Genomic DNA, 24,568 nt, shown 5'->3' with positions numbered 1-24,568 from the left:
AACTAAAACAAGTTTAAGCTAAAGTAATAAACTACCTAAAACTAAAATAAAAACAAAACTATATAGAACTATCTTAATTAACAATGAAATAAAACAGAAATAAAACAAAATAAAATAAAGAGTGAAGTGAGTGAAGCATGAATTAAAATTATTATTTATTTAATCATTCATTCATTCATTCAGTTATTCAGTTTATTATTATTATTATTATTATTATTATTATTATTATTATTATTATTACTACAGTATTTTTTTTGTATTTCAGCTTTTAGTTAGTTAACAACATTTCTATTCTATACTATTCTCTTTTTACTTGTTGAAATCAATAAATATAACACAGAAATATAAATATAGAAATATAGAACTGAGTGAATAGTCAATTAAAATGTTTTTCATTCATTCATTAATTAATTAATTAATTAATTAATTAATTAATTAATTAATTCATTCATTCATTCATTCATTCATTCATTCATTCATTCATTCATTCATTCATTCATAAACGTATTTACTTTTATAATTATTATTCCGGTAATTGTTCTTTTTTAGTTTATTATTTATTTATTTATTCATTCATTCATTCACTTTTTAAACTTTTATTATTATTATTATTATTATTATTATTATTATTACTACAGAAATATGTTATTTTTTAGTACTTCAGCTTTTCTGTTGGTTGACGTTTAATTAAAAAAAAAAATGTTTTTTTGTTTTTCTTATTTGTTTTACTTGTTGAAACCAATAAATATAACACAATAAATATAAATATAGATGTGTGTGAAGGGTAAATTAAAAATATATATATTTTATTTGCATTTTTTTATCATTCAATTATTTGCTAACTTATTTACTTTTATTATTATTATTATTATTATTGTTATAGTTATTATTATTAACACATTAATGTCATTTTTAGTTTATTATTTATTTATTTTTTTATTAACCGTTATTATTATTATTATTATTTTATTATTATTATGACTACAATAATATTAGTATGTTTTTTTAGTACTTCAGCTTTTCAATTATTATTTATTTTTTATCATTCAATTATTTGCTAACTTATTTCATTTTATTATTATTATTATTATTATTATTATTATTATTATTATCATCATCATCATCACATTAATATCATAAACAAAAAAGGACATGATTAATTAGTTTATTAACTGTTATTATTATTATTATTATTATTATTATTATGACTCCAGTAATATTAGTATTTTTTTAGTACTTTAGCTTTTCAATTATAATTTATTTTTTTATCATTCAATTATTCACTAACTTATTAACTTTTATTATTAATATTATTATTATCACATTAATATTGTCCTTTTTAGTTTATTATTTATTTATTTGTTGATTAACTGTTATTATAACTATTATTATTACGACTACAGTAATATTAGTATGCTTCAGCGTTTCAATTAGTTGACAACATTTCTAAACATTTTAAAACTTTATTTATTTATTTATTTATTTATTTATTTATTTATTCAGCCATTCACTCACTTATTTACATTTATTATTATTATTATTATTATTATTATTATTATTATTATTATTATTATCACTACAGTATTTTTTTTAGTATTTCAGCTTTTAGTTAGTTAACAACATTTCTATTCTATACTATTCTCTTTTTACTTGTTGAAATCAATAAATATAACACAGAAATATAAATATAGAAATATAGAACTGAGTGAATAGTGAATTAAAATGTTTTTCATTCATTCATTCATTCATTCATTCATTCATTCATTCATTCATTCATTCATTCATTCATAAACGTATTTACTTTTATAATTATTATTCCGGTAATTGTTCTTTTTTAGTTTATTATTTATTTATTTATTTATTTATTTATTTATTTATTTATTTATTTATTTATTTATTTATTTATTTATTCATTCATTCACCTTTTAAACTTTTATTATTATTATTATTATTATTACTACAGAAATATGTTATTTTTTAGTACTTCAGCTTTTCTGTTGGTTGACGTTTCATTTAAAAAAAAATTTGTTTATTTGTTACTTATTTGTTTTACTTGTTGAAACCAATAAATATAACACAATAAATATAAATATAGATGTGTGTGAAGGGTAAATTAAAAATATATATTTTTTAGTTGCATTTTTTTATCATTCAATTATTTGCTAACTTATTTACTTTTATTATTATTATTATTATTATTATTATTATTATTATTATTGTTGTTATTATTATTATTATTAACACATTAATGTCCTTTTTAGTTTATTATTTTTTTATTTTTTTATTAACAGTTATTATTATTATTATTTTATTATTATTATGACTACAATAATATTAGTATGTTTTTTAGTACTTCAGCTTTTCAATTATTATTTATTTTTTATCATTCAATTATTCGCTAACTTATTTAATTTTATTATTATTATTATTATTATTATTATTATTATTATTATTATTATTATCATCATCACATTAATATCATAAACAAAAAAGGACATGATTAATTAGTTTGTTTATTAACTGTTATTATTATTATTATTATTATTATTATTATTATTATTATTATTATTATTATTATTATTATTATGACTCCAGTAATATTAGTATTTTTTTAGTACTTTAGCTTTTCAATTATAATTTTTTTTTTTATCATTTAATTATTCACTAACTTAACTTTTATTATTAATATTATTATTATCACATTAATATTGTCCTTTTTAGTTTATTATTTATTTATTTGTTTATTAACTGTTATTATAACTATTATTATTACGACTACAGTAATATTAGTATGCTTCAGCGTTTCAATTAGTTGACAACATTTCTAAACATTTTAAAACTTTATTTATTTATTTATTTATTTATTTATTCAGCCATTCACTCACTTATTTACATTTTTTAATATTATTATTATTATTATTATTATTATTAGATTAATATTATGTCATTTTTTAGTTTATTATTTATTTAGTTATTCGTTCGTTCCTTCATTCACTTTTTAACTTTTATTATTATTATTATTATTATTATTATTATTATTATTATTATTATTATTATTACCAACTGCAGTAACATTAGTATGTTCTTTTTTGGTAATTCAGCTTTTTAGTTAGTTGGTAACATTTCTAAACATTTCTACTTTGTTTGTTCATTTATTTATTCACGTATTCACTTGTATTATTACAGTAATATGTTCTTCTTTAGTAAATTAGTTAATTAACATTTCTACTTTAACGTCTGAAACATTTTATTGACTGTAAAAGTGAATTCCCTTAAGTTTCCTGAGCTTAATTAATTAATTAGTTAGTTAGTTTGTTCATTCATTGATTCACTTATTTAATTATTTATTTTACTTGTTAAAACCAATAAATATAACACAATAAACACAACATTTCATGTACTACTACAAATTCTGTGGAAATCAGATCTTCACATATTTGAAAAATAGAAAATTTCCAACATTGTGACAAATCCTTTTTTTTTTTCTTTTTCAGATCAGACAGAATATCTGCAGCTTTTAATTTTAATTTTCATAAGTTTATTACTTCACTCTAAACTTATTTTAGTAAGTTGCAATGGCAACATTACTGTTTCAAGACAAGTAGGTGAAACTCTGCAGACTTCCACAGAAATTGGCAGTAGTACACTAAGTGATATATTGGTTCCAACAAGTACAATAAATCAGTAAAATAAAGATAAATAAGATATAGTGGACAGAAAAGCATTAATAAAGTAGTTGTATAGTAGTAAAGTGGCTTCAACTGAACACATGTTTACCGTATGCAAACACACTTACGTCCTTGTGCAATGTCACTCGTGCTGCTCTTCAAGTCTCTGTTGGCATCCGTGTGCAAAACGCCAAACCAGTCTTTGAGTCTGGACGCTAAACTTCTCAAATCAGCATCGCTGCAGCCTACAGAAACACACAACACACACAATTAAATGAGCATGACTGTGTGCAGATGATACGTTTATCAGTCTGACTTCACAATAGTCGTGCAGGAGACACAGACACACAACTGAGGAACTCTGATTACATTCAGCTCTTCAAACAACACTCATTTCTGTTTACAAACTTATTTACAAAGAAACAATTACAGTCCCTGTACAGAGAGACTGAACACACACAGGTCAGAGATCAGAAGAACATTTCATACTCAAAAGTTTCTCCTTCACGACTCTGGAAACTTTCACTTTTACGGTCAATAAAATATGTTTCAACTGAAAGAGTAATGAGTTGTCTAATTAGAGTCTAGAGCTATAGCAGCTGAAATCATGTTTGAGCTCAGAGATCTCGAAGAAACAGAGATATGAAGATCTCATATGTGATTCTTCTGTTATTACAAATTGCGTGAGTGATTGAAACAGCGGGGAAACCTCAGTGGAATAAAATCAAAAGCTTTATTCAGATGGTAATTGTTTTTTGTGAGGGTTTAAGGTAATTTCAACCTCACAAATGTCAGTGATTTTCTACCCAAAGCCCAGGAGAGTACGCCAGACCGAATAAGCAAGTGTTTCTGACAAACATGGAGGTCATGTGTTAAATTAATTCTCATCTGAATCGACATGTCTGAATTCACAAGGAGGAATTGAGGAGCGCCGCAGGGCGGCTGTTTGACACTTTCACTGTAATGAGAATGTGAGTTTTCGCCATAATGGGGGCTTGTTTCAGAGAATTGCTCCAAATGAACTACATGAATAAAATGATGTTGTTTTCTCAATGTGATTTGCCATGCTGGAATAAGGTCACCTGACTTCCTGTGAATTAATTGACATTTGGATGGTTTAACACGAAAGCATAATTCAGAACTGAACTACTGAGAAACTAGAAAAATAACACTAACATCCTGTTTACACAGAAAGTATACCTCACAGTCCAGTTAAGGAGATCCTGACTAGAGAACTTCTTACATTTTCAATAAAAACAGCACTCTGTCTGTCTGTCTATCTATCTATAAGAAATATTAATAAAAAAGCATGTCTAATTAATTGAAATCAATTCCATTAAATACAACTTTAATGGTTACATTTAAAAAATAAAATACTAAAAGTTTTAAAATAATAATACTATTATTTTAATATTAAAAGTAATACAAATAAAAAGGCTGTAGCATCACCATGAACCCACAAAATAAATAAAATAAAATAAAACTATAAAAAAGTAAAACCGAATGAACAAGGCTCTAATATTACTGTGAACACACAAAAAGTATATATTAAAGAATAATAATAATAAAAAATATAAAATAAAAAATATATAATGAAACAACAAAGTAATAAAATAAAATAAAAACGACCTAAGCAGCAACATAACCCCAAAAATAAAAATAATAGATTCAATTAATAAATTAAAATAATTAATATTACTGTGACCCCACAAAATAATAAAATAAAATAAATTATAATAAAATGAAATAAAATTAAGTTATACAACAAAATAAAATGAAAACGGCTCCAGCAGCATCATAACCCCACAAAATAAAATAAAACATAAAATAAATTAAATTAATTTAAAATAAAATAAATAAAAAATAAAATGAATCAGCAGCACCATAACCTCACTAAATAAATTGAAATAAAATATAATAAAATAACATAAAGTAATAAAATAAAATAAAATAAAATAATAAAATGAAATGAAAATGGTCTCAGCAGCAACAATAAAAAAAAAAAAAAATAAAAAAGCAAAAATAAAATAATAGTTTAAATTAATAAATTAAATATTACTGTGACCCCACAAAAAAATCAATTATAATAAAGTAATACAATAAAATTAAAAATAAAATAAAATATCAGCGTCATAACCCCACAAAAAAAAAATAAAAAAAAAAATAAAAAAATAATAAAAAAACAGACAAACAAACAAACAAAAAAAACGCTCCAATACTACCATGACCTCACAAAAAAAAAAAAAATAAAACTTAAAAAAAAAAAAAAAAAAAAATACTCAACTTAATTAAACTACATAAAAATAAAATAAAATAAAACAATAGTAAAAACAAGGTAAAATGAACAAGGCTCCAATATTACCATGATCCCATCTACTAAAAATGACAAAATTACAAAAATAACAACAAAATTACTTCAAATTTACTCAAATGATAATGGAAAATATAAAAGTAAAAACTTTTTTTTTTAACATTGATTTTACAGCTAGAAATAAAAGACATCAAAGGCCGCAAGGAGTTGTTTTAAATATATAACAAAATAGACAAAAAATAAATCCATACAAATGCATTTATTTTATTTTTTAAAAGATGATTTAAAACAGAGCGTCTGTCAGCTGAACCTGAAGCTGAAGCAACAACTCTATTGACTGCAAAAGAACCGATTTAATTTTGAATGCAAAGTCTTGTTTTGTTGGTCTGTATTCAGCCTTACAGCACTATAACACACACACACACACACACACACACACACACACACACACACACACACACACACACACACACACACACACACACACACACACACACACACACACACACACACACACACACATTCTCCTCTATATAATCCTGTGTGTCTCTATATCTGAGAGTGTTGGATTATTTTGGTAGTTGTGTGAATCACACCTCTGAGCAGGAAGCAGATAACACAGCACTGTAATTCCTCTATTCTGCTGATATATCTGTGCTATGATACATGGGATCATATCTCTGTGTGTGTGTGTCTGTATTGCAATCATAACTCTGGTTTACACTATTCATAAAGCAGCAGCAGTGGGGAGGATTATGGAGATTACCTTTAGCATGTGTCTCTCTGTGCGTGTGGCCAGTAAATAAGCCGGACTGGAAAAACATTAATAAAGTTGTTGATTTTGTTGAGGAAATAGCTGAAGATTAACCAGCTGACTGAAACTCTTTCAAACTGTTTAAATGGCGACTGCAGTAAATCTCTGAAAAGGCGGAGAAGAAAATCTGAGAGTGTGATGGGAATGTAAGCCACTACTAACCAATCGTCTCAAGCCAACATCATATTGACATCAACCTAATTTTCATTTTCAACCAAAATACAACATCTGTAATGCTGGTGTCAATCTGTAGTTATATTCACATACAGTGCTGGGAATAGTTTGATAATGGTTCAGTTATCCTCAAAAAAAGTTGATATTTTACAGCTTTTCTAATGGTTGATTGATTGATTGATTGATTGATTGATTGATTGATTAATTGATTGATTAATTGATTGATTGATTGTCATTTTATTTCAAATATGCAAAAAACATGTCAACAAGACAGCAATAAAAAAAAAAAAACTTCCTATGCATATTTGAAAAGGAGTGGGAAGAAGTTTGACTTTTTTAATCCCACCCCTGTCTTCAAACAACATGCAAACCAAAGTCTGTAAAATGTGTTCGCTAAAGTTTTTATGTTTTAAAAAAGGTCATAAGGTCATATAAAGTGATTAAAACAAACAAAATGAAACCAAGACCCCACAAAATTAAATAAAATTAAAACAAAACAAATAAATTTAATTAAAAGGCTTCAGCATCACCATGACTCCAAAAAATAAAATAAAATAAAATAAATAAAATAAAATGAAATGAAAAAGGCTCCAACATTACCATGACACGACAAAATAAAATAAAATAAAATGAAATGAAATAATAAAAAGCCTCCAGCATCACCATGACCCCACAAAACAAAACAAAAAAATAATAAAAGTTAAATTAAATTAAAAAGGCTCCAACATTACCATGACCCCACAAAATATTAAAATAATAATAATAAATAATAATAATTTATAAATAAATAAATATAATAAAAAAAAAATCTACAGAATCACCAAGACCCCACAAAATATTTTTTTTAAATACAATATAAATTAAGTTAAATTAAATTAAAAAGGCTCCAACATTACCATGGCCCCACAAAATATTAAAATAATAATAATAATAATAATAATAATAATAATAATAATAATAATAATAAATAATTTATAAATAAATAAATAAACTAAATAAAAATATAATAAAAAAAATTCTACAGAATCACCAAGACCTCACAAAATAAAATAAAATAAAATAAAATAAGGCTCCAGCACCACCATGACCCCCCCCCCCAAAAAAATGAATAAAATAATAATAGAATTAAAAAAAGACCCCACGAAATAAAAATAAAATTAAATACAATATCAATTAAGTTAAAGTAAATGACTCCAAAAAATAAAAAAAATAAAAAAAATAAAATACAACAAAATATAAAATTAAACAACATGAAAAAGGCTCCAACATTACCATGACCCCACAAAATAAAATAACATAAAGTAATAAAATATACTAAAAAGGCCTCACTATGACCCAAAAATTAAAATAAATATAAAATAAAATGAAAATCCTCCAATATTGCAATGACACCACAAAATTAATAGAATAAAATAAAAGGCTCCAGCATCACCATGACCCCACAAAATAAAATAGAATAAAAATAAATAAAAAGGATTCAGCATCACCGTGACCCCAAAATATTAAATAAAATAATTCAATAAAATAAAAATCTTCAGCATCACCATGACCTAAATAATAAAATAAAATAACACGCAATAAAAAGGCTTCAGCATCACCATGACCCCCAAAAATAAAATAAAATAAAAATAGGCTCCTGCATCACTCCACAAAACAAAACCAAACAAAACAACAAAAATCTAAATAAATTCATTTCAGTTTAAAAGCATCAGAAGAATACAGTTACCAAAGAGCAACTCCTGCATCCCACCAAAAAGACAGCAATAAATCAGCTTCCTGAGGTGTGTAACACAAATTTTTCTTTATTTTTACTGTTCCATCTGATGACAGCAACTTCGCAGACATTACACTTCACCTCTACAGCACAAGCGAGTGTGTTTGACTGCATGTGACAAAGACTTTCATAAAGGAGGAGAAAGGGCAGTAAAGGCTTTGATGGTGCAGTAAAGCACCATGAAGTGTTGTAAAAGGACTCGTTACCGTGGCGACTGATGTGAGTTGTGTACGCACTCTTACGAGCCTGTAATGTAATTAACCTACACAGAGATAAACCCTAATGAAACGCCACACGCTGCAGCTTAACCAGAGAGAGACAGCATTACAAACACACAGCTCCGCTGTCAACGCCTGCCAAATTCACAACACAAAGCCTCCAAACAATAGACAAGCACTGAACGCACAGAATGTGCAATCACACTGCTGCCGTTATGGAGAGGACCTCAGTGAAAGCATCTTCAAATATTACCATACTTACACACAAGCGCATGTTTAACTTCAGTATAGGAGTGGGAGTCTGCAGGAGTCAAGCTGAAGTGTTTAAAGTGCAATAATTCAGCTGAATTGTGTTGTTATAGTTTTGTGACAGAAACATGTCACTTCTATTTCCACAAACATCAGCGCAAAGCTGCAAACTGGAAATTGGCGAGTGTCAGGAGGGAAATGGCTTTTCAGAATAAGCCACCTGACTGATAGAAACCGATAACGCACACAAACACACACACACACACACGCTCACCGCTGTCCTTGTTCCTCAGATAAACACCTAGATCTGAGAGCAGAGAAAAAAAGACACATCTAGAAATAGAAATGTGCTGCGTCTGTGTGGCTAGAAACATATTCTACACCTTTATGCAAACATGCAATCCGTCTTTTTTTGATCAGATTTCTGATTAAATACTGTCATGATGAACCAACAACAGTTTTATGATACATTTAAAATTAAAGTCAGTTACTGATATAATAACATTTAGTTTAAAGGGATAGTTCACCCAAAAATGAAAAGTTGTTCCAAACCTGTAAGACCTCTATTAACCCTTAAATGCATACCTCGGGACGTCATTCACTACCCTCTCCCTCCATTTTTTAAAGTTTGACATCAGCTTTCTTAGTATTCCACAATCTAAAAGAATATCTGTCTTCTGATTATTTTTTGTAAAAACAATAATGAACTGATGTTTCACTCACAATTATCGCAGGCATAAAACAAAAGAATATCATCAGCAAAAATGTAAATGGTTTGAATGGCTTTACTGCAGAGCAATTACTGCACGCAATAAAATAAAAATGTCATTGTTATTTGATGGTGGATGTGGTGAATAAGCTGCCAGCGATTAAAATATTTACTTTGAAGTCATTGAAAATGATAGTTAAGATGGCGAATATGAGCCAGATGCTGAATGTACTGTGGAGATGCTCGAATTGAACCCTTCTAAGTTTCAAAAGGTAACAAAATATGCTTTATTTTCTTCTTCTGTAATCATTCTTAAAACATCAATTGAGTTATTTGCTAATGCAGAAGTTAGAGATCCATCCGTCCTGACCTGAATAACTGAAGACCTGAATATGTAATAATGATTGGCGAAACATTCATGCATTTAAGGGTTAATCTTCGGAACACAAATTTTGATATTTTTATGAAATCCAAGAGCTTTATGACCCTGCATAGACAGCAATGCAACTGACATGATCAAAACCCAAAAAGGTAGTAAGAACATCATTAACCCTTTAACGCGTACAATCACACCCGTGTGATTTGTCTTGGCTGGTCACAGAAGCATACGATCACACTGGTGTGATTCGAACTTTCGCCGCATCACGTGATCAACTGCTGAATTCAAATCTGTTTCGGTGCTTTGGCTGGCGCTGAGCCAGATCGGATGTGCTGAGTGCTTGTCATATTATCACAACTATTCAGTGTTTTCAACCATTTAATGCTTATTTTAGGTTTCAGACATTTAAATACACATACGAACTAGCAAATCCATATATTTATAGTTTGTAAAATACACACTGATTTCTATGGAAGCAGAAATAATGATCCTACAAATATATTTTGACAACATATTTTAATGATATCATATACAGATTATGTACAGTACAGACCAAAAGTTTGGACACACCTTCTCATTCAAATGAATGAGAAGGTGTGTCCAAACTTTTGGTCTGTACTGTATATTTTTCTGTTTATTAAAGTTTTTACTCTACATTTGTGCAGTTTTCAGTGGGTTAGTGATATTTTTTAAATATATTGTGACGAGCGTCCCGAACCAACGAGCTCAACGCCCTCACGCTCATCACAGTGGAATCGGGCTCAGCTGCCGCTCATCAGCCGGCGTCCTCATAAGCGGTGTGCCGCTGACTCACTTTGAGAACGATCTCCAAAGAGCTCACACGCTAATGACTTCTCTCCTCTCTCTACAGACAGCAGCTGAGCACCGATTCCCCTTCACTGTTCACTGGATCTGCACAGAGCACGAGGATTGAGAGCACGCACCGACACGGACTTCACTCACCATATTACTTTCACTTTGTTTGATCTTCCTTTTAATAAAAATCCACCCTCCGGGGCTGAACACTGAGTTTTCTGTCCTGTACTTCTTCCCACCCGTGACAGTCTGGTGGAGAATGCAGGCAGATTGGTGAAGATTTTAACAGGCAGAAAAACTCAGTTTCCTCACGTGAACTTTTCTTTTCTGTTTCTCACCATGTCCCGGACATCTTCAGTAGGCATGCGCTCCTCCCCCGAAATGGACCAGCTTCTACAACGGCTCACAGAGGTCAGCATCCGCCAACAACAAATCATCTCGCCAACCGTCAGGGTGAAACGGAGCAGGAACCGGCGGCTTGCCGCCACCCATCGCGCTCCGCTACTGGATTCACGCGCTCAAGCGGCCCGGTTACTGCCGAAACTAACACCCCATGACGATGTAGAGGCATTCCTCCAAATGTTCGAAAACACGGCGGTAGCTGAAGAGTGGCCACAGGAAGACTGGGCACGGGCGTTGGCACCCCTTCTCACCGGAGAAGCACAGCATGCCTATTTCTCTCTCCCTCCCGCTGCTGCTGAACAGTATACGGAAGTGAAGAATGAAATTCTCGGTCGTCTGGGTCTTTCCCCAATTTGCGCTGCACAGCTCTTCCACGAGTGGGAGTATAAGCCCCGTCTCCCCGCCCGTGCCCAGATCGTCGAGCTCGCCCGCTTGGCACGTCACTGGCTTTTAGAAAGAAACCCCTCAGCAGATCGAGTAGCGGAGCGCGTGGTAATTGAACGCCTGTTGCGGGCCCTGCCCCGCTCACATCGCCAGGTTGTGAGTATGAGGAATCCAACCAATGTGCAAGAGTACATCGAGGCGGTGGAGTTGGCGGATGCTACCCAACAGCGGGATGCCGGGGAGCGAGCGCCGCCTTTCGCCCGGAGGGTGGTCCAGGAGCGATGCATGCCGGAGGGCACACCGCGACCATTCAGCAGGCCGGCGGCTCCCTCTCCGTGGGATGAACCCATGCCAACGGAAGCTCCAGCGACCCCTACCAAAACCTGGCTGGCAGGCTGCATCGTGCATGCGGACTTAGCATCAGGAGCTCCGGAAGTGGAAGTGAAAATCAGCGGGAAGGCTTTCCGTGCCCTTCTGGACTCCGGCAGTGCGGTCAGCCTGGTACAGTCCCATCTTCTCCCTCCCAAGAGTGAAACCAAAGCTGTCTTACCCATCACTTGCGTCCATGGAGAAACAAGACAGGTCCCCGTGCGGCGAGTAACCATTTCGGCCTCCTCAGGTACCTGGCCAATAGAGGTTGGCCTCGTCAAGGATCTCCCAGTACCTGTTCTACTCGTAAGGGATTGGCCAGGCTTTGACCGCCTGTTTGCAGCCGCCACTCAGCCTGTCAGCCCGAGAGGGAGCCGCCGAAGGCGTAGGACACCTCGCGGACCACACCGTCGCCCAGTGCTTCTGTATTGTGTCGCGCAGCGAAGGGGGGAGGAAAAACGTTTGTTGGTGGTACCCCGGACGAAGACGGAGACGGTCCTTGAACTAGCCCATTCGCACCCCATGGCTGGCCACCTGGGACAGGAGAACACCATCCGGAGGATTCGGGACCGCTTCCACTGGCCTGGTCTGGATGGCAAAGTTAAATGGTTTTGTCAAGCCTGCCCCACTTGTCAGCAGACCTCCCCGAGGAAAACTCCCCCCTCACCGCTGATCCCTTTACCTACCATCTCGCAGCCCATGGTCCAGCCCGATCGTCATGGTCCCAAAACCGGACGGCACCCTCCGGTTCTGCAACGACTTCAGGCGACTCAACGAGGTGTCGGAGTTTGACGGCTACCCCATGCCTCGAGTGGATGAACTTTTAGACCGATTGGGACGGGCCCGGTATATCTCGACTCTGGACCTAACCAAAGGTTACTGGCAAGTACCTCTCTCTGAATCTGCCAAGCCAAAAACCGCCTTCTCCACCCCCAGCGGCCACTGGCAATACCGGACCCTCCCCTTCGGTCTTCATGGAGCCCCAGCGTCCTTCCAGAGACTGATGGATATCATCCTCCGGCCACATCAAGCCTACGCCGCAGCATACTTGGACGATGTCGTCATCCACTCAGAGGCATGGGAGGACCATCTCGACCGTCTCCAGAGGGTGCTGACGGAGCTACGGAAGGCTGGGCTGACCGCCAACCCTCACAAATGCCACCTAGTGCTACAGGAGGCAAAGTACCTGGGTTACCAAGTCGGGAAGGGGTTACTCCCCACCCACCCCCTATTTCTCCCCTGCTAACTCATGTCATCCACAGAACCAGGTCGACGTTTAGGGGGGGGGGGGGGGGGGGAGTGTGACAAGCGTCCCGAACAATCATCAGCGTCGCCCTGGAAACCAACGAGCTCAACGCCCTCACGCTCATCACAGTGGAATCGGGCTCAGCTGCCACTCATCAGCCGGCATCCTCATAAGCGGCGTGCCGCTGACTCACTTTGAGAACGATCTCCGAAGAGCACAAACGCTAATGACTTCTCTTCTCTCTCTACAGACAACAGCTGAGCCACCTTCACTGTTCACTGGATCTGCACAGAGCACAAGGATTGAGAGCACGCACCACATCACTCACCGTATTACTTTCACTTTGTTTGATCTTCCTTTTAATAAAAATCCACCCTCCGGGGCTGAACACTGAGTTTTCTGTCCTGTACTTCTTCCCACCCATGACAATATATAAATTAATAAATAAATATTTTTTAAATGGGTTTTTATACAAAAACTGCTTTTTTATGTAAAATTCACTTAATAAAAGACCCACATTTCTAACTTTAATTCATGGGGATAACATGGATAATTTCACATGGTTTAGTGTAAGATTTTTGCCCATCTTTTGGAAAATCCAATTTTAAAAGTAAAAAATAACAACTACAAATAACTTTTACCAGTAGGTGGCTGCCGAGCTCCACTATTTGCTATTTGACCACCTGAAAGATATTTTTTCACAAGTTTTTTCAGTTGAATTCATATCTACAGTACAGACCAAAAGTTTGGACACACCTGAATGAGAAGGTGTGTCCAAACTTTTGGTCTGTACTGTAGGTAACTATAAAGTTTACTCTTCTCTTCTCCCAGCTCACCAGAGACTTACTTTAATGTCTTTCGGGAGGAGAGGGTGAATTTGCGTGTTGTAAATCCCACAGCTCGGATTCAGCGCGAACAAACATGGTGGCGCCCATCACCCGGTACAGATTAACTAACGCGGTCATTATAAAAGTTTTTCAGCTTTTAAATACATTTACATGCACATATTTCGAAATCAGAATATCAGATATTTCATAATATAGTGAGCATGCTTGTGAATATTAATAATAAAAAAGGAAAAACGAAATAAAAGCGATCCATGTGTCTTACAGTGGTATTGTGGCTGCAGTGTGTGACATGACGCGTCGCCATGGAAACAGTAAGGCAAAACATTCTAAAATAACGGTCGCCTAAAAAAAACTCACTCTATGGGGTCAGATAGAATATTTTAAACTCATGTGAAAGGGTTAAAATAGTCCATGTTACATCAAATTCACAATTCTGAGGAAAAAAAATCTATTTCAAGATATGAACTCATTATTCTGAGAAAAAAGTCACAATTAAAAAAGTAAATTTCAAGATAAATTTTGAGATGTAAACGAAATTCTCAGACAAAAAGTAACAATTTCGAGATATAAAATCCCAATTCTGATGAAATAGTACATTTCAAGATAAATTTCGAGATGTAAACATGCAATTCTAAGAAAAAAAGTCACAATTTTGAGATGTAAACATGGCAATTCTGAGAAAAAAATCAATTTCAAAATAAATTTTGAGATGTAAACATGCAATTCTGAAAAAAGTCACAATTTTGAGATATAAACTCGAGAAATTGACAAAAGTCAATTGCAAGTTTATATCTCGAAATTGTGACCTTTTTTCTCAGAATTTTTATATCTCATTTTTATATCAAGTTTTTATCTCGAAATGTATCTTTTAATTGACTTTCTGAGAATTGCGAGTTTATATCTTGCAATTGTGACTTTTTCCCAAAAATATGAGTTATCTCAAAATATATCTAGAAATGGACTTTTTTCTAAAGTTCTTGAGTTTGTATCTCAAAATTGTGACGTTTTTTTCAGAATTGCATGTTTACATCTCAAAATTGTTTTTTTCTCTAAATTGAGTTTATATCTCTAAATTAACTTTTTTCTCAGAATTTCGAGTTTGTATCTCAATTGTGACTTTTTTTTCTTAGAATTGCATGTTTACATCTCGAAATTGACAAAAGTCAATTTCTAGATAAATTTCGAAATAACTCATATTTCTGAGAAAAAAACTACAATTTTGAGGTATAAACTTGCAATTCTGAGAAAAAAAAGTAAATTTCAAGATAAATTTTGAGATGTAAACATGCAATTCTGAGAAAAAAAAAGTAAATTTCGATATATAAACTCGCAATTCTGAGAAAAAAGTCAATTTCAAGATAAATTTGAATGTATAAACAAGCAATTCTGAGGAAAAAGTCACAATTTTGAGATACAAACTCGAAATTCTGAGCAAAAGTCAATTTCAAGATCAATTTTGAGATGTAAACATGCAATTCCGAGAAAAAAAGTCAATTTCGATATATAAACTCGCAATTCTGAGCAAAAGTCAATTTCAAGATAAATTTCGATATGTAAACATGCAATTCTAAGAAAATAAAGTAAAAATTTTGAAATACAAACTTGAAATTCTGAGACAAAATACAATTTAGATATAAACTCAATTCTGAGATAAAAAAAATAAATTTCAAGATAAATTTCGAGATGTAAACATGCAATACTGAAAAAAGTCACAATTTAGAGATATAATCTTGAGAATTTTGAGGTATAAACTTTCAATTCTGAGAAAAAAAGTCAATTTCGATATATAAACTCACGATTCTGAGAAAAAAGTCAATTTCAAGATACATTTTTAGATGTAAACATGCAATTCTAAGAAAAAGAGTCACAATTTCGATATACTGTATAAAGTAAATTTATAAACTTTATATTTTGCAATTCTGACTTTATAACTCGCAATTGTGAGCTTATATTATACAATTCTGACTTTATAACTCGCAACTGCGAGATTATATCTCACAATTCTAAGAAAAGAAGTCAGAATTGTGAGTTTGTATCACACAATTCTGAAAGAAAAAAAGTCTGAAAAAAAAGTCAGAATTGCAAGATGTAAACTTGCCCTTCTTTGTTACTGTTGCTATGTCCAGTTTAAGTTTAAGTCTACCTTAAACTACTCCTGTCTAATTTGTTTGTTAGACAAAATAGATCAGGCTGTCAATCAAACTGTTTGCGAAGGGTCATTTGCAAGAAAAAAAGTCTTTTTAAAAACTTTTTAAGTAAATTATTTTATTTATTCAGTGGCAGAAACAGGCTTCCATAGAATTAGAATATTCTGGAATCACACACTTTTTTTTTTTTTTTAATTAATTTGTTTCTGACCATTTCTGGTAATAAAAAAGTTTGAAAATGTGCATCGTTGTAAAAATTACAGCAGGAATACCAGAAATATCTTATTGCTTTGTTGGACAAAGAGGTCCTTTGAGTCCAAAAGGTTAAGAGCAGTTAATCTAGAGTCTAAACAAGACAACACGGATATTAACCATTTAACCAGGAGCAACGCTTTGATTCACACGTGTGTGGGTTGAGTTGATAATATAGATAATAACAGTCAAGACTTAGCTCATGAATATTAACGAGGTGAGGTTCTCTTTAAGCTGCTGCTGTTAAACAGCATGTTCTCTGGACTGTAATGTCGGGTTTGGCTCGACATCGCAGGACGGGTGAGAGAAACTACAGCGGAGAGTCTAATTAAATCACTGCATTAACTAGTTGTTCAATTTAGTTCCACAACGTACTTCAAAGAACTCCGTAAATCAAACATTTCATTTACCAGACACTACTGTGGGAAAAACCCAACCATGTTTAACATCCAGACTTACACTGATTTCCATATCTACAGCACTCCTCAGCTTTACCCTGTAAAGTTACTTTATCACATTTGATAAATGAATTTCTAAGGCCTCTAAATGATGAACACGATCGAAACTTTGCTGAAAAACCTGTCACACAATCTGCTACATGCCTTCTGTCATCTGATTGATAGTTTAGAGGTTTTTTTTAGCAAGTAAAAGGCCTTTTAGTATAATTGTACAAACCTTCAGCTTGTGATTCAATCTTTTTAATGTCAAATCCTAATTGATTTTTTAAGTGAATGTAAGAGCAACTTTGATATTATAAGTAGTATTTCAAGAACACTTACAAGACTGAAGCAACTTAGCTTATCTGAAAACATAAAACAAACATAAAAACATCTGAAATCTCATCTTTTGAAGAATGATTATTTGTTCATCTCTAAATCATCATTATATCGCATTGGATTATGATCATCAAACTAAGCATTCTGATCATCAAACTAAACATTTTAATATTATCTTACAAACTTTTTTAAAGCTTCAGTAAATTGTTCTTTACTGTAAGGGTGGGAGAAAAAAATTGATTCTCCGATGCATCGTGATTCTCTCTTCAACAATTCTAAATCGATTCTAAATATTTCAGTTTTACTTAAGATATGCTATCATTTATGCTGTTTGGAATGCAGTACTATTAGATGCAGGAAACTCACGCACTGACAGTTCGTCCTAAAGCTCGACTGCGGCTGCGGTTAAATGCACTTGCATTTCCGAATACTTTTATATGAAATTGATGTATATTTTAGCTGCGTTTCCATTACAGATTTGATAAGTCATGGCAACAGATTTTTGTGGGATTTTGGCTGTATTTAATCAAATGTCACCTGTAAATGGCAAAAAAAAAGGTTTGATTACTGTTTTTTGCCTGAAAAACCACCTCATGTGTGCGTAAAAACTTTTTTTGCAAAATATGGGAGTTTTTGAGCAATTGACACGTTTCCATTAGGCGTATTTTCAATTTGCAATTTGAATTTGCGCAATTTAAAGGTGCCATAGAATGCACTGATACAATATTTTAAATGGTTCTCTAATCTACATAGAAGATATATGGCTTAGGTAAGGGCAAAAATTCTCCAGAAACGGTTTTACAAGTCCATTTACAACCCTAGGATTTGTCCCTCGAGTGAAATGCTCTGTTATTACCTTATTTGGAAGGTTCATGAATAATAATGAGGAGCTAATTTGTGATCGCACATGCTCTGAGTAACATTATACTACAGCGGCAATACTTAGCACATTTGACAAGTATAGATGCTTGATGCTCAGGATCTGTAAATCATTCGCCATCATCCATGCAGTCATCTCTCCTTACTCTGTTTATGTGGTAAGTGAAATTTTATGTACTGCAATGTAACAGGCTACCGCTAACAAGAAGCGAACCGTGTCCCTTTAGTGGCTCGCCTTATTTTATTAGAACGAGTGATTTGTTTTCCGTGCCTTTCTGAGTACAAACACCAACCCATCCCTGCACTTAAAGGAACACTCCACTTTTTTTTGGGAAATAGGCTCATTCTCCAACTCCCCCCGAGTTAATAAGTTGATTTTTACCGTTGTGAAATCCATTCAGCTGTTCTCCAGTTCTGGCGATATCACTTTTAGCATAGCTTAGCATAAATCATTGAATCCTATTAGACCAATAGCATCGCGTTCAAAAATGACCAACGAGTTTTGGTATTTGTCCTATTTAAAACTTGACTCTTCTGTAGTTACATTGTGTACTAAGACCAGCGGAAATGTAAAGCTGCTGTTTTCTAGGCCGATAGGATTAGGAACTACACTCCCATTCCAGCGTAATAGTCAAGGAAGTTTGCTGCCGTAACATAACCGAAGCAGGCGCAGTAATATCACACAGCGCCTGAAATTAGTTCCCAGCTAGGTAACTTCCAATATGACCGGCACTAAGTTTGTGTAACTCCGGTTGTTGCAGCTGTCAGAGTTGCAGCTGGTAAATTGTTAGTGGCTGGATTTACCTGTGTGCGATTAGCTATGGTTATGTGCATTGTAAGGGGCTGTTTCTCAATGGTAGTGTAAAAAAAAAAAACCCTTTTAGAGTGAGATATTCTGTTGCATGTTTCTTTAAATTCTAATGAGCTCTGCTTGCCCCGCCCCTCTCTGCCGTGGGATGACGTGCTGTAATGTTACATTTAGCCACATTTAGCTGTGTTTAGCTGCAAAACTTGCTAACTAGCACATTATTAAGAAAGGCCATGTGCAAAGATGCATAAAAACCCCTTATGCATAAAAAGCTGCATCACGAACAATTCGCACAAACATAGACGCATATGTAGATCGGGATCGGCTCTTTCCTTTCAAAAAAAAAAAAGTAACGAAAGTAACGTTAATCCTCGGCTTCTTCAGTGGCTCACATGTCGGAAGTAAATGACTGCTATGTTCATTATTACATTCAACAACAGAACACCTCAATCGCTCAATCTGAGACATATTGTCTTCTCCTGCACCTGAGTCACACAATGGTGATTGGAGTCGGACTGTTTCAGCTCTGTGAGGGCGGGTCTAAGGTAAGGCGCTCATGTTAATCAACTATCGTGGGAGCGGCCTCTGAAGCTGAGAATGACCTGATTTTAAAAAGGGGATATTACTTTTAAAGATGGATTTTTATCATTGTAGGGTGGTTGTGTACATAAACTGCCAACACACATTAATGTTCAAACAACATGTAAACGTTAGTTCCCTTTCGATACTTTCACTCGTACTGCGTCTGTAAAGACGCTATGGGAAAAGCTCCTTTTCTCCTGAGACTGAAGCATTTCAATAACGCAGTGTAACTGCACGGCCATTGGTTCGTGCAGTGTTAAAGAAACGAACCAATGGCTCGGCAGCGGAGATGCACAAACCTATGGCGATGATTCGCGCCCGATCGCGCCAAAAGGGGCGGAGCATCTGGCTATATAAGCGAGCATTTCGCCATAGGGAACTCAGATCCTTCTTCTTCAGCGACGACTTCTGATCTTCGCAGAGACTGACTACGCAGACTTCGCTCAAGCAAGCCTCTTCTTCGCCGTTGACGAGCCTCGCAGCGGATCTTCACTGCTCGGCGGATTGACGCTCCGGAGCTGATTCCCTGCTGCTATCCGGCGAACATCTAAAAGAGCAAATTAAGAGCAAATTTCTACGGCGTTGTTCCAAATGCCACGGCGTTTTTGTCGCTCGTGCAGAGCCCCTCTGCACGCCGCTGACACTCACGCTGAGTGCGTCTCGTGCCTGGGTCACGCCCACGCTGAGGCTGCGCTCAATGAGACGGAATGTTCCCACTGCGGGAATATGAGTCTCACTTCCCTCCGCTCGCGGCTAGCTTTCTTTCAGAGAGCGACGCCGCTTCTCGCGCCCTCCCGCTTACTTCCTCGCAAGAGCCTGCTAGGAAGAAGCAGCGGGGCAAGAGATCTAAGAGCGTGGTGACAGGCGAGCTCACGCCGGCTCAGACCCCGCGTGCCTCGCCTTCACCACATGGAGAGGAATCGCCAGTTCTCTTCCTGCATCCTGACCAGCGTCCCTCTGCGGCTGCGAGCGATCTGGTCTCCTTCGGAGGAAGTGAATGCGAGGATGACAGCATGTCATTGGCCGCATCTGACGCAGAGGAGTTGTCGGGCTCTTCCCATGACCCCGCCCCCTTGCCGTCTGCGCAATCCAGCGCCGCCAGCGCCGGTATGGACGCCGAACTGTTCCGCGTCCTATCTAAAGCTGTTGAGGAGCTGGATCTTCAATGGTCTCCTCCCGAGGAGCCCTCTAGGAGCCGGTTGGACGAATGGTTTCTGCCGGGGCGCCGCCAGGCCCCTCGTCAGCGAGCTTCACCATTCTTCCCCGAAGTCCACGACGAAATCTCTAAGTCCTGGCGTGCTCCATACTCCGCCCGCCTTCATACTTCCTCTTCTGCTGCCCTCACCACGGTCGATGGCGCTGAGGAAAAGGGCTACGAGAAGCTGCCCCCGCTGGACGAGTCAGTTGCTGCGCACCTTTGCCCGCCCACCGCTATCGGTTGGAAGGCGAGGGCGTCACACCCGTCTAAGCCTTGCAGGACGACCTCTACCCTCGCTGGACGAGCGTATTCGTCTGCTGGACAGGCAGCTTCAGCGCTTCACTCTATGGCGGTACTCCAGGTGTACCAAGCAAAGCTCCTCCGCGGTCTGGACGAGTTGAACCTGGACGATTCCCCGCTCAGAGAGATACGTAGCGCTACGGATTTGGCGTTACGCGCCACGAAGATGACGGCTCAGGCGATCGGGCGATCGATGGCCAGTTTAGTGGTGCTGGAGCGCCACTTGTGGCTTAACTTGACGGAGATCAAGGACGCGGATAAGGTCGCCTTCCTTGACTCCCCCATCTCGCCGACCGGCCTGTTCGGCCCAGCTGTCGAGGGTTTCGCGGAGCGCTTCACCGCGGCGCAGAAATCGTCCCAAGCTATGCGACATTTCCTGCCCAAACGCTCGAGCTCTGCAACGGCTCCTAGTCGCCCCAAGCCGGCGCCGACTCAGCAACCTGCGAAAGCCACGCCCCCAGCTGCGCAACCAGCGCCTCAGACGGAGCTCCGTCCTCGGTCACGCCCAGCCAAGCGCTTTCCCTTCCCTAAGCGTCAGGGACCTCGGCCAAGAGTGGTGCTGGACCAGGCGCCGCCAGCGTCTTCCTGATCTCAACAGCAGGAAGAGGGAGGGGCCAAGTCTCGCAGCAGCCGGACCAGCCCCCAAAGTGCCTCTTTTAAGCCCTTCTACACTCCGTTCTGTTCCGAGTGTAAGGGAGCTCATGTTTGTAAAAAATGTAGCTGTAACTCACGGGCCCTTTATATCAGTGCCCTTACAGCAAACCGCTGTGATAGCGGGAAAAATAAAAAACAAACATTTTCAAGAAAAGAGCAAATTTCCTCTTCCAATGCTTTCAGACAGCATACAGCTGTGCGAACCATTGCAGCCCCTAGCGACACGATCCGCGGCATGGCAAGCCATCCCCGGAGTGTCAAAATGGGTTTTGGGTATAATAGAACGAGGCTATGTACTCCAGTTCGCTCGAAGACCTCCTCGCTTTCATGGTGTGATCACCACCTCAGTTCGCAGCAAAGACGCAGACGTCTTGCGATTGGAGGTAAAGAATCTGTTGGCCAAGGGCGCCGTGGAAACGGTCCCCCCAACACAGAGCGAGTCAGGTTTTTACAGCCGTTACTTCCTCGTTCCAAAGAAGGATGGCGGTCTACGCCCCATCCTCGACCTCAGACAGCTGAATCGCGCCCTCATGAGACGGCCGTTCAGAATGCTTACACTAAAACAGATCCTCTCGCAGATACGCAAAGGGGACTGGTTTTGTTCACTAGATCTGAAGGATGCATACTTCCACATTCAGATCGCCCCCCATCACAGGCAATTCTTGAGATTCGCCTTCGAGGGAGTGGCATATCAATATACAGTCCTTCCGTTCGGACTGTCGTTAGCCCCTCGCACGTTTACAAAGTGCATGGACGCAGCACTTTCCCCTCTGAGACAGATGGGAATCCGCGTCCTGAACTATCTGGACGACTGGCTCATCCTAGCCCAGTCAGAAAGCGAGCTAACACACCACAGAGCCTTAATCCTCAGCCACTTAGAGTGCCTAGGACTCAAGGTCAATTTTGCCAAGAGCGTGCTGTCTCCCAGCCAACGCATTGCGTTCCTGGGAGCAGTTTTCGACTCATGTCAAATGAAGGCAGCAGTTGCGCCGCAGAGAGCCCAAGCCATTCGCAGGCTCGCGGCTTCCTTCAAAATAGGAGCCCTTCGCCCTCTCAAGGTTTTTCAGAAGATGCTCGGCCTTATGGCCTCAGCATCTCCAGTACTTCAGTTGGGTCTGCTTCAGATGCGCCCCCTGCAGTTCTGGTTGAAACCAAAGGTTCCTCCTCAAGCGTGGCGTTTGGGACGCCAGCGCATCAAGGTAAATCGGGCCTGTATAGCAGCCCTGGCTCCTTGGAGGTGCGCTCAATGGATGGAACAGGGCGTTCCCCTGGACTTGGTGGTCAGAAGGAAAGCGGTCTCGACAGACGCCTCCAACTTAGGTTGGGGGGCGCTGTGCGACGGCCAGCCTGCTTTCGGCCTATGGTCGAAAGCGGAGAGTCGCCTTCACATCAACTGCTTGGAAATGCTAGCAGTGTGTTTAGGCCTTCACACCCTTCTACCTGCGCTGAAGGGTCACCATGTCTTAGTCCGTTCGGACAGCATGACAGTGGTGTCCTTCATAAATCACCAAGGGGGCCTCTCGTCGAGACGTCTATTTACGATGGTAGAACGTCTCCTGAAATGGGCTCAGCTGCACTTCCGCTCTCTAAGAGCGACGCATGTGCCAGGCAAACTGAACCAGGGAGCAGACATGTTGTCTCGGAGCAACGTCTCCTCAGACGAATGGACGCTTCACCCTCACACGGTTCAGCAAATATGGGCTGTCTTTGGCAGGGCGCGAGTAGATCTTTTCGCCTCAAAAGACAATCATCACTGCCCAATTTATTTTTCGAAGGAACAGGACGCATTGACCCAAGAATGGCCCAATCTCCTGTTATACGCATTCCCTCCTATCGCTCTGCTGCCACAGGTCATCAGGCGAGTGCGGGAACAGAAACTCAAAGTCCTGTTAGTGGCTCCATTCTGGCAGAACCAGCATTGGTTTCCAGATCTTCCCAGGCTGCTCTCAAAAGCACCATGGCCCGTGCCACTGAGACGAGATCTCTTAACACAGGCGAACAGAACGATTTGGCACCCCCAACCGGAATTGTGGGCGCTGCACGTTTGGGCTCTAGACGGGAGCCTTTAAGTCTCCCTGAGTCGGTTTTGAGTACTATTTCACAAGCTAGAGCACCCTCTACGAGGCGGCTCTACGATCTCAAGTGGTCTGTCTTTTCCGCCTGGTGTTCCACCCGCGGTACGGACCCAATTTTATGTGACATATCTGTGATATTGTCCTTCTTGCAAGAGCTGTTGGATAAGGGGAGATCCCCCTCCACGCTCAAGGTCTATGTTGCAGCTATAGCGGTATTCCATGACCTTGTAAACGGTCAATCTGTGGGAAGAAACGACTTGGTCGTTCGTTTCTTAAAGGGGTCAAGGCGGATTAATCCCCCTCGCCCCATCACGGTTCCGTCTTGGGACTTACCCACAGTGTTGAGGGCCCTGAAGGGCCCTCCCTTCGAACCGCTTCAGTCCATAGGCCTTCGCCCCCTGACGTTGAAGACTGCCCTGCTATTGGCATTAGCATCAGTCAAACGCATGGGTGATTTACAGGCGCTCTCTGTGAGCCCCGTTTGCTTGGAATTCGGGCCAAATGACTCTAAGGTCATCCTGAAGCCAAAGCATGGG

At 37.5% G+C, this 24,568-nt stretch overlaps 1 protein-coding gene across 1 annotated transcript in view; it reads right to left on the bottom strand.

Annotated features, from left to right (window-relative positions):
• spock1 (SPARC (osteonectin), cwcv and kazal like domains proteoglycan 1) overlaps positions 1-24,568 on the bottom strand; it is a 297,486-nt gene that overhangs the window by 3,191 nt on the left and 269,727 nt on the right. The window contains exon 7 of the mRNA XM_073821116.1: positions 3,797-3,913. Within this exon, the coding sequence (XP_073677217.1) occupies positions 3,797-3,913 (117 nt within the window). The remainder of the gene's footprint in view (positions 1-3,796; positions 3,914-24,568) is intronic.

This window comes from Garra rufa, chromosome 16, assembly GCF_049309525.1.
Source record: "Garra rufa chromosome 16, GarRuf1.0, whole genome shotgun sequence".
Lineage (NCBI taxonomy): Eukaryota > Metazoa > Chordata > Actinopteri > Cypriniformes > Cyprinidae > Garra > Garra rufa.
The sequence above is the reverse complement of the archived record's forward strand: the minus strand, read 5'-3'. Positions and strand labels throughout refer to the sequence as shown.